A 12,500-nucleotide genomic window follows, 5' to 3' on the forward strand; every position below is an offset into this window, starting at 1 on the left:
AGAAATAGCCTTATATGAAGAGCTTTATAAAATATAGTACATATATTGTGCAAACTATTATAGAAATAGCCTTATATGAAGAGCTTTATAAAATATATCACATATATTGTACAAACTATTATAGAAATATCCTTATATGAAGAGCTTTATAAAACATAGCACATATATTGTACAAACCATTATAGAAATAGCCTTATATGAAGAGCTTTATAAAATATAGCACATTTATTGTACAAACTATTATAGAAATAGCCTTATATGTGGAGCTTTTTAAAATATAGCACATTTATTGTACAAACTATTATAGAAATAGCCTTATATGTGGAGCTTTTTAAAATATAGCACATTTATTGTACAAACTATTATAGAAATAGCCTTATATGTGGAGCTTTTTAAAATATAGCACATTTATTGTACAAACTATTATAGAAATAGCCTTATATAAAGAGCTTTATAAAATATAGCACATACATTGTACAAACTATTAAAGAAATAGCCTTATATGAAGAGCTTTATAAAATATAGCACATTTAATGTACAAACTATCATAGAAATAGCCTTATTGTTATGACCTCAATATATCACGAATTTTAACTTGGAAAAATTAATTCCTTAACCTACGAAAGCAATCTCATGGCACAGTGTGTAACTTTTCCTTTATAAGCAAAGCATTATACTAAACTTGTAATGTATGATCACGGGAAACTTTTTGGTTATGGGCTAATTTCAGGAGGGAAGGCAACCGTAAAAAAAAAAAAAAAATTCTAACCATAATTGAATTTTGTGATGAATTCATAACTTTCTGAGCGGTTTAATTGTTCGTGCTTTTATTATTATTATTATCATTATTATTATTATTATTATTATTATTATTATTGTTGTTGTTGTTGTTGTTGTTGTTGTTATTATTTTTAATTATCATTGTTGGTATTGTTATTGATATTGTTATTATTATTATCATCATTATCATTTATTTATTATTATTATCATCATTTATTTATTATTATTATTATCATTTATTTATTATTATTATTATCATTTATTTGTTATTATCATTATTATTATAACCAGTTCATATACAACCCTGGTTGGAAAGGCAGAATGCATCAAGGTCAATGGCTCCAAAAGAGAAAAATGACCCAGAAAGGAAAAGAAATAAGGAAATAAACTATGAGAAGCATTGAACAACTCAAATAGAATATTTTAGAGCAATAGCAACATTAAAACAGATATTTTATATAAAAACTATAAAAAGAGACTTGTGTCAGCCTGATCAAGTTGTTGCAAATTTGTACTTCTGAAGCTCTACCGATTCAACTCCCCGATTAGGAAGATCATACCACAACGTAGTCACAGCTGGAATAAAACTTTTAAAAGTTTCACCGTTTTAATGATATCCAATATTGGTGAAACTGTATCGTCGATCATTTTTTGTTATTACATTCAATTTATTTTATGGTCGTTCAAATATAATTAATCTCTGCATCGACACAAAGGGCCTCTGTTAGATTTCGCCAGTCGTCACTATCTTGAGCTTTTAAATTAACAGCTGGTTTGAGATGTTGTGACCTTCTTGCTCCCAAGTACTTGTATATAAGCTCGTTGTCTGTTTAATAAAGTGTAGCTGCATTCGTCCCTCCTACTTCACGCTTCATAGTCTCTCAACCATGTAGGCCTGGGTCTTCCGTATCTTCTAGTGCCTCGTGGAGCCCAGTTGAAAGTTTGGTGAACTAATCTCTCTTGGAGTGCGAATTTATCAAAGTTAGTGCATGTACCAAACCACTAGACAGATAGTACTACATTGGATCACTCTCTGGTTACGGCTTATTTTGCCTACGCATACACTGAACAGTCTGGCCGATTCATTGCACATTCTCCTCTTTCCTATGACTGACAATCTCTTCTCCACTCAAGGGGTTAATTACTGCACTAATAGTTTAGTGGCTATTTTCCTCTTAGTAAGGGTAGAAGAGAGACTTTTGCTATTGTAAGCAGCTCTTATAGGAGAAACACACTCCAAATTCAAACCATTGCTCTCTAATCTTGTAGTGCCATAGTCTCTAATTATGGTATTCCACTTTCTTGGGACAGAGTTCTCTTGCTTGAGGGTACACTTAGGCACAGTATTGTATCCATTTCATTATTTCCTTTCCTTAATGGGCTATTTTCCTTATTGGAGCCCTTGTATGGCTTATAGAATCCTGCTTTAGCAACTACTGGTGTAGCTAGAATAAGAATAAGAATAAGAATGAGAATATGAATAAGAATGATGATTATGATGATTATTATGATGATGATCAGGATGATGATAATGATTTCGATGATCATAATAATACGACTATAGATATGGTTTCTCTTGATCTTCATTTCAATCGTCCTAAGAAGAAAATGATAATTTTCCGTTATCTATCTTGAAATAAAGATTGGTGTTCTGATCTGTTACCTGCTCGAGAACATACCCTTCATCTCTGCATTCCCTTTTTTTCTTATCTATTGAACTCACCATCGGTTTTCATTCTTTTGAAATAACCCTTCCTGAACCATTACTAATGATGTCCTCAAGTTGGTCCTTCTTATCATTTACGTCTAAGATCCTTTGAGTTCTCTGAGAAAAACATATAATGAAACATACGATCTGTGATTTATCAGCATTATAAGCGGGGTTTGCATGGTCGAACCAGGCTGTCGAACCTGCTTGTCAAACGGCTTGAGGTGGAGTCGGCCACAAATGCATAAGATTTGTGGACAATGAAGCCCCGCCCACAAATGTCAGTCGAGAACAGACTTTCTTCGAGCCGTTCGACGAACGTGTTCGACAACCAAATACCCCGTTCGCACGTTCGAGCATCATTTCAAATACTTGTTTGCAGGAATTATCAGGGAAATTATCAGGGAGTTATATATATATATATATATATATATATATATATATATATATATATATATATATATATATATTATAAATATATAATGTATGTATATTATATATATATATATATATATGTATGTATAGATATAGATATAGAAATAGACATACATATAGATATACATATACATATACATATACATATACATATACATATGTATATATATATACATATATATATATATATATATATATATATATATATATATATATATATAATATATATATATATATATATATATATATATATATATATATATATATATATATATATATATATATAATCAATGCACCAAATATTGCACAATTCCTAACTACCTACGGTGATTACTGATAGTCATTGCACCCCAATTACATGCAACGACATCTATTCTGATTTTTTCGTGAAACGAAAGGATAGAAGATTGTAAAATTAATGTCTCTAATTGCTATTATATAGTGATCAGATCTCACCGAATGCAAGAGATCGTGCAAAAGCTAAAATGTTAGAAATTCCCGTAATCAGCTACCTTTATTTCAACAGACAGCGAGCTTTTTTATGTGTTTCCGTGAAAGAAGGTCACAAAAATTCAAACGGGATTAATACAAGCACGTTCAGGCGGAAACAAGTTATCAGTGAATGGGGGAGAGTGATAATGATAATATAAAAAAAGTTATATTGTTAAGTAATTCTTTTCAAACGTAGATGATCTTAGTTTTGAATAACCGGTCATCCAATTGACTCCAAATTGGTATTATCTCGCCGTCAGAATGCATAATTTCCGAGCGCCAAAAAACGATATAACAAAATTGTATTCGTAAGTAATTTTTTTCTAACGTAGATGATCTTAGTTTTGAATAACCGGTCATTCAATTGCCTCCAAATTGGTATCATTTCGCCGTCAGAATGTATAATTTCCGAGCGCAAAAAAAAAAAAAAAAAAAAAAAAAAAAAAAATCCGTTACCGCGTACGAGCGTGAGAAATTCCCGCAATCAGTCAAATGTACGAAAAGTTGGTTATTGGATTAGTTGATAAAACTATTTTAGAGTATACAAACACTGAACGAATGGAAACGCTTTCATCGAACTTTCTCGAGGGACCTTGGCTATAAAATCATTAAGCTTTTAGGAAAACGTTTAATGATTCTTAAATATTGACCTGATTGAAAAGGCCTTAAATTTTCTTATTAGCTTTATTAATAAGTCAGATGAGTTTTGCACGTGAGTAAGTTCGATTTTATACTGCTACTTAAATGTGGCTGTTTGTATGGCTATTTATAAAGGCTTGCAATATTATTATTATTATTATTATTATTATTATTATTTATTATTATTTATTATTTATCATTATTTGTTATTATCATTATTATTATTATTATTATTATTATTATTATTATTATCATTATTATTATTATTATTATTGAATTATAATATTATCATGAAAATATTATTGATATTATAACATTATATTATTATTATTATTTTTTTTTTTTTTTAAGCTACAACCATAGTTGGAAAAACAGGATGCTATAAGCCCAAGGGCTCCAACAGGGAGAAATACCCCATTGAGAAAAGCAAATAAGGAAATAAATAAGATAAAAGATCCCGCTTATCAATGACAATAAATATTGTTTTATTTATCACCGGAAGCAGATAGTAAATCTTAAACCAAGAGGACACATTAAAGATGAAGTGACTTAAGTCACATGAATATTAAAGGCACTAGTCTTCTGGTCGATACATAATCTCAAGTCTTAAGTGTACCCTCGAGCAAGACAAGGAACGGAAAGGCGATACAATAGAAAAGATTTAAAGATAAACTTAGTTTAAATGTAGATTGAAGAGAGAAGGAAAAATCATCCATGATAATTGCAGAAAGTACTGTATAATCAACGATAAAACAAAAGACGAACAGTTTCTGGTCGACACGTAATCTCAAGTCTTAAGTGTATCCTCAAGCACGACAAGGAACAGAAAGGTGATACAATAAAAAAAAAGATTTAAAGATAAACTTATTTTAAATGCAGATTGAAGAGAGAAGGAAAAATCGTCCATGATAATTGGAGAAAGTACAATCAACGATAAAACAAAAGACGAACACTGGTAAAATGTTTATAGGATAATTGAAGTAATGTTTTTATTAATAAAAGAAGGACAAAGAAAAGCCAGGGGCTCTGAAGGGAAGTGATTTTCATGGGAAAGGCTAATGAGCTAATGGGTCCTGGACAAAAATCCTTAAGTGAGATGCTAAGAGGAGAGAATGGTGTCTTTTGTAAAGGGAGTGAGGAGCGTTTCAAAGGTAAATGATGAAAGACAGGCAGCAGGGAAAGAGGAAAGATGAAAGGTCTGAAGTGAAAGGGAGAATAACTGAGAAATACTGTGAAAGAGGAAAGTTGTGTATTTGAAAATGCAAATTGAAGGTAAGGATATTGATGTTTTTTTTTTTTTTTTTTTTTTTTTTTTTTTTGTGGGCTGCTTTGTAAGATGATGCTTATTATGGTAAAAGTGGGATGTCATGCGTTGACCTGATTTTGCAATGAGATATGGAAAGGAATGATCGGATGAACTGAATTTACAGTGAGATGTAGAAAGGAATTATCATCAATTTCTATAAAGAAAAACTGTAAAAGTTGAATTTGATAACATTACGGTGGAAATTCAATGACTCGGTACATCTGAGAATCTGCGTGAATGAATATGATTGAGAAAAAGAGGAGAAATGAAGAATGAATTACATCGAACAACTTTGTGAAAAATGTGAGATAATTAATAGATGATTTGATGATTTGAACTAACACAGCTTTGATGGTTACTGGTGTTAATTTCAATGTTATTAGATACTAAAGTGTACGTGACCCGTCAAAAAGGACGGCTGAATATCTATATTTGCACACATATGCACACGCACCCAACCTCTCACCGAGGTATGACTACTCTCTTTGGCCCCTACGCTAAGGGACGGGATGATATAGGGAGAGATGGTAGAATTGATGGGTGAGGTTAAACACAAGAACTCGCTGAACAGTAAGTGTGTGACACGGTGCACTTCCTCAGAGCAAGGAGTGCCAAGAATACTTGTCTTCATGTCATTAGCACCACAAGCCCCATCGAGGAATCCATAGGACTGTGTCCTATAGTTAAAGAATATTTAATAGGCAAAGGGGACTGAGCAGTCATCATACTAGTATTAGCATCCAGAAGCCATTAAAAAATCAGGCCAAACACGGATTCAGCAGAGATCAATCTCCCGCCAAACACGGATTCAGCAGAGATCAATCTCCCTCCAGACGCGGATTCAGCAGAGATCAATCTCCCTCCAAACACGTATTCAGCAGAGATCAATCTCTCTCCGAATATGGATTCGGCAGAGATCAATCTCCCTCCGAACATGGATTCGGCAGAGAACAATCGCCCTCCAAAACACGGATTCGGCAGAGATCAATCTCCCTCCGAACACGGATTCGGCAGAGATCAATCTCGCGCCGGACGCGGATTCAGCAGAGATCAATCTCGCGCTGGACGCGGATTCAGCAGAGATCAATCTCCCGCCGGACGCGGATTCAGCAGAGATCAATCTCCCTCCGAACACGGATTCGGCGGAGATCAATCTCCCTCCGAACACGGATTCGGCGGAGATCAATCTCCCTCCGAACACGGATTCGGCGGAGATCAATCTCCCTCCGAACACGGATTCGGCGGAGATCAATCTCCCTCCGAACACGGATTCGGCGGAGATCAATCTCCCTCCGAACACGGATTCGGCGGAGATCAATCTCCCTCCGAACACGGATTCGGCGGAGATCAATCTCCCTCCGAACACGGATTCGGCGGAGATCAATCTCCCTCCGAACACGGATTCGGCGGAGATCAATCTCCCTCCGAACACGGATTCGGCGGAGATCAATCTCCCTCCGAACACGGATTCGGCGGAGATCAATCTCCCTCCGAACACGGATTCGGCGGAGATCAATCTCCCTCCGAACACGGATTCGGCAGAGATCAATCTCCCTCCGAACACGGATTCGGCAGAGATCAATCTCCCTCCAAACACGTATTCAGCAGAGATCAATTTCCCTCCGAACACGGATTCGGCAGAGATCAATCTCCCTCCAAACACGTATTCGGCAGAGATCAATCTCCCTCCGAACACGGATTCGGCAGAGATCAATCTCCCTCCGAACACGGATTCGGCAGAGATCAATCTCCCTCCAAACACGTATTTAGCAGAGATCAATCTCCCTCCGAACACGGATTCGGCAGAGATCAATCTCCCTCCGAACACGGATTCGGCAGAGATCAATCTCCCTCCAAACACGTATTCGGCAGAGATCAATCTCCCTCCGAACACGGATTTGGCAGAGATCAATCTCCCTCCGAACAATCTCCCTCCGGACGCGGATTCGGCAGAGATCAATCTCTCTCCGAATATGGATTCGGCAGAGATCAATCTCCCTCCGGACGCGGATTCGGCAGAGATCAATCTCCCTCCGGACGCGGATTCAGCAGAGATCAATCTCCCGCCGGACGCGGATTCGGCAGAGATCAATCTCCCTCCGGACGCGGATTCAGCAGAGATCAATCTCCCGCCGGACGCGGATTCAGCAGAGATCAATCTCCCTCCGGACGCGGATTCAGCAGAGATCAATCTCCCTCCGGACGCGGATTCAGCAGAGATCAATCTCCCTCCGGACGCGGATTCAGCAGAGATCAATCTCCCGCCGGACGCGGATTCAGCAGAGATCAATCTCGCGCCGGACGCGGATTCAGCAGAGATCAATCTCGCGCCGGACGCGGATTCAGCAGAGATCAATCTCGCGCCGGACGCGGATTCAGCAGAGATCAATCTCGCGCCGGACGCGGATTCAGCAGAGATCAATCTCGCGCCGGACGCGGATTCAGCAGAGATCAATCTCGCGCCGGACGCGGATTCAGCAGAGATCAATCTCGCGCCGGACGCGGATTCAGCAGAGATCAATCTCCCGCCGGACGCGGATTCAGCAGAGATCAATCTCCCGCCGGACGCGGATTCAGCAGAGATCAATCTCCCGCCGGACGCGGATTCAGCAGAGATCAATATCCCGCTGAACAAGTATTCAGCAGATTCTTTCGTGATTGGCTGTTATACTTCCATGGAGATAAAGCATTGGACATTTCCTTTACCTTATTTTGATCTGAGGCTTACCAATGTAGGTACTAAATATAGCAGTTGTTGTGCACCAGCTTTTGCCGGCCTGTTTGCCTTTTCGTTTCCAGCGGGTTTCATAGTGCAGCGATGTAACCTTTATAACTCTGCCTTTGTTGAGATGGTCTTTCAAAAATAACAGGAGTATTCATAGCATAAAACGATTCTATGAAGTAGATTTTTTTATTCATATGCTTTTGTATATCAAATACTCTATTAGAGATGATGAGTAATTAAATTCTTTCAATTGATATAAAATACTGTTGTTTGCGAAGGTATCTTCTGAGGTCACACATGAAAATCAATTAGCGGAGCCTTTTGTCTGGCTAATGATATACATTATTTGTAGTCTCTCGTTTCTTCCAGTTTGTTAAATGATGCTGATAAATCAAATTTCATTGTGATTTGGTTTATTGTTTGCTCAAGGATGCAAAAATGTGATTCTTTGTCTATCATTAAAAATAGAATCCCGATATTGTATGTGAATCAAAGTATATCTTTACAAACTATACTCAATTTTCTAATGAGGCGCATTTGCACTGACTCGCAGCGGTGCCCTTTTCGCTCGGAAAAGTTTCCTGCTATCTGATTGGTTAGAATTATCTTGTCTAACCAATCAGTGATCAGGAAACTTTTCCGAGCTAAAAGGGCACCCTTGCGAGTCGGTGCAAAATTGCCTCGCTAAAAAGATTTGACTTTAGGCAAATGGTTTTCCATTGTCTTTGAATAGAGTTCTCTTGTTTGAGGTTACATTTAGGCACACTATTTCATCTTATTTCTCTTCTTTTTTTTTTTTTTTTGTAGTTCATGCATGAAAGATCTAATTTAATGCTGTTAATGTTTGTAAAAAATATTATTTTAATTTTTCATTACTTCTCTTGTAGTTAATTTATTACCTTTTCTCTTTTCCTCACTGGGTTATTTTTCCCTGTTGAAGCCCTTGGGCTTATAGCATCCTGCTTTTCCAATTAGGGTTATAGCTTAGCTTATAATAATAATAATAATAATAATAATAATAATAATAATAATAATAATAATACACTTAACTGAATACTTGCAAGGCATCACTGCTTACCAAACTCCTTAAGGTTGTGGGGGATTTGGCGGTCTTCAGCAGCCAATATCTGGCCCTCCATGGTCCTAGTTTGGGTGAAGAGGGTGCTTGGGCGCTGATCATATAGATGAATGATCAGTATCTGTCATTGTCCTGCTAGCTAGGACATTGTCAGTGTCCCTTGCCTCTGCCATTCATGATCGGCCTTTAAACCTTAAACTAATCCAAAGGGAAAAACAAAACAAATAACGGGACTATGTATGCATGACAACTACAAACGTCACAGAATAACGTCGTTTTAGCTTTATTTTTCAGTTCAAAAAAGAAATATAGATAATCTTGGAAAATTACCACCCAAGATTTGATTTTTGGAACACGTTATGTATATTTGCCTCCTTTTTATATTCCAAAGACGGGGGACAAGAAAAGTCGATTGCTGGGACAAAACAAAGAAAAGTAATGGTTACTTTCATCAAAGGTGTTTGAGTGTATCTTTCAGTGAAGGACATAACGTTTAGTTTAACCCGGGTGTTAGAGAGTCGTGAAGCTATATGAAAGTAACCGCTTAAGAAATGGTGGGGAGGGAGTGTTTGGGGGTTTGGGAGGAACCTGCTAGGGGAAGAAGAACAAGAGGGACGCTGAGAATTAGATGGCGAGGTAAGGTGAAGGATGATATGGAGAGTAGAGGTTTGGTGGAAGAGGATGCCTTCGATAGATGGCATTGGTTGGAGAGGGCGCATCAGGCAACTGACCCCGATAAAGTGAAGGAGGATATGGAGAGAAGAGGTTTGGTGGAAGAGGAGGCCTTCGATAGAATAAAAAAAGAAGGGGGTATCAGGCAACTAAACTCTATAGGTAGTATGTTGACCAGGGCACCACACATCCGTTGAGATATTACCGCTAGAGAGTTATGGGGTCCTTTGACTAGCTAGACAGTACTACATTGGATCCTTCTCTCTGGTAACGGTTCACTTTCCCTTTGCCTAACACATACACGGAATAGTCTGGCATATTCTTTGCAGATTCTCTCTGTCCTCATACACCTAACAACACTGAGATTACCAAAGAATTCTTTTTCACCCAAGGGGTTAACTACTGTACTGTAATTGTTCAGTGGCTACTTTCCTCTTGGTAAGGTTAGAAGAGAGACTTTAGCTATGGTAAGCAGCTCTTCTAAGAGAAGGACACTCCAAAATCAAACCCTTGTTCTCTTGTCTTGGGTAGTTGGGTAGTGCCATAGCCTCTGTACCATGGTCTTCCATCGTCTTGGGTTGGAGTTCTCTTGCTTGAGGGTACACTCGGGCACACTATTCTATCTAATTTCTCTGCTTCTTGTTTAGTTAAAGTTTTTGTATTTTGTATAGGAAATATTCATTTTAATGTTTTTACTGTTCTCAAAAGACTTTATTTTTCCTGTTTCCTTTCCTCACTGGGCTATTTTCCTGTTGGGGTCCTTAGGCTTATGGTATCCTGCTTTTCCAACTAGGGTTGTGGCTTAGCAAGTGTTAATAATAATAATAATAATAATAATAATAATAAAAAGGTGAAGGATGATACGAAAAGAAGAGGTTTGGTGGAAGACGATGCCTTTGACTGAAGGCATCGGAGATGGTGCATTGGGAAACCGACCCCTTAATGTAAGGATAACGGTGCGAGAGATGATGTGAATATACTTCACAAATATAGTGTCTCAATTTAGAGTTATAATTCGTTTGCTAAAATCTGTTTTATATTTCATTCGGGGGTTATCGTTAGTTCATAATGTGTTAACATTGTTTAATAGCCTTCTTAGTAATATTTACTTGAGAGAATAGAAGAAAAAGGTAGCAGCAAATTTTTGTAAGGCAAATATATACCTCGTTTACATTTTGCAAATCCAATTTTGCCAATCATTAATAAAACTTGAAATATATAATTAGAAATCCAATTGGATCAAATCATTTTTTTTTTGTTTTTGGAATACAATAAAGAGACAATAACTTTTAGAAAAAATATCATGCATATTACCTATGACAAAAAATTAATCTATTGAAAAGATCCAATAGAATTCCAATTGGATCAAATTAAGGTTTTTATTTTTTCTGGTATAAAATAAATCTATAACTGTTAGAAAAATATCATACATATCATCTATGACAAAAAAAAAAATCATCTATTGGAAAAATACCATAGAAATCCAATCAGATCAAATCCTAGAATTTTATCTTTTTCCTGATGCAAATTAAATATAAAAACAAAATTTACAAATTGAAAAGGATACAAAATCCCGCTTTGGATTCCATTAAAACCTTAATTTTATTTTTTCTCAACCTCATGAAACGAAATTTAAACTCATCCAACGAAATCAGAATGTTATGTTTTCTCCAACGAAATCACAATGTTATGTTTTCTCCCACGAAATCAGAATATTATGTGCTTTCTCCCACGAAATCAGAATGTTATGTGTTTTCTCCAACGAAATCAGAATGTTATGTTTTCTCCAACGAAATCAGAATGCTATGTTTTCTCCAACGAAATCAGAATATTATGTGCTTTCTCCAACGAAATCAGAATGTTATGTGTTTTCTCCAACGAAATCAGGATGTTATGTTTTCTCCAACGAAATCAGAATGTTATGTGTTTTCTCCAACGAAATCAGAATGTTATGTTTTCTCCAACGAAATCACAATGTTATGTTTTCTCCATCGAAATCACAATGTTATGTTTTCTCCAATGAAATCAGAATATTATGTGCTTTCTCCCACGAAATCAGAATGTTATGTGTTTTCTCCAACGAAATCAGAATGTTATGTTTTCTCCAACGAAATCACAATGTTATGTTTTCTCCAACGAAATCAGAATATTATGTGCTTTCTCCCACGAAATCAGAATGTTATGTGTTTTCTCCAACGAAATCAGAATGTTATGTTTTCTCCAACGAAATCAGAATGCTATGTTTTCTCCAACGAAATCAGAATATTATGTGCTTTCTCCAACGAAATCAGAATGTTGTGTGTTTTCTCCAACGAAATCAGAATGTTATGTGTTTTCTCCAACGAAATCAGAATGTTATGTTTTCTCCAACGAAATCAGAATGTTGTGTGTTTTCTCCAACGAAATCAGAATGTTATGTGTTTTCTCCAACGAAATCAGAATGTTATGTGTTTTCTCCAACGAAATCAAATGTTATGTTTTCTCCAACGAAATCAGAATGTTATGTTTTCCCTTGACTCGCTCTGTTTGTGTATGAAAGCGCGTGTGAGCACTTAAGAGGACATTACAAGAACATATGAAAGGAATTATGACATATGACATATCGGGGATATTCTTGGCTGGATACCCTATCGGGAGATGTCTATACCGATATGGCAATTCGTTG

The 12,500-nt window shown here is 36.5% G+C and overlaps 1 protein-coding gene across 1 annotated transcript in view; it reads left to right on the forward strand.

The window, feature by feature from the left end:
• Positions 1-9,602, forward strand: part of LOC137644191 (hornerin-like) — a 16,052-nt gene extending 6,450 nt beyond the window's left edge. Inside the window, exons 2-3 of the mRNA XM_068377192.1 lie at positions 6,123-7,995; positions 9,555-9,602. Coding sequence (XP_068233293.1) covers positions 6,123-7,995; positions 9,555-9,602 — 1,921 coding nt within the window. The remainder of the gene's footprint in view (positions 1-6,122; positions 7,996-9,554) is intronic.
• The last annotated feature ends 2,898 nt before the right edge of the window (positions 9,603-12,500 follow it).

The sequence above is a fragment of the Palaemon carinicauda genome, chromosome 7 (assembly GCF_036898095.1).
Source record: "Palaemon carinicauda isolate YSFRI2023 chromosome 7, ASM3689809v2, whole genome shotgun sequence".
Classification (NCBI taxonomy): domain Eukaryota; kingdom Metazoa; phylum Arthropoda; class Malacostraca; order Decapoda; family Palaemonidae; genus Palaemon; species Palaemon carinicauda.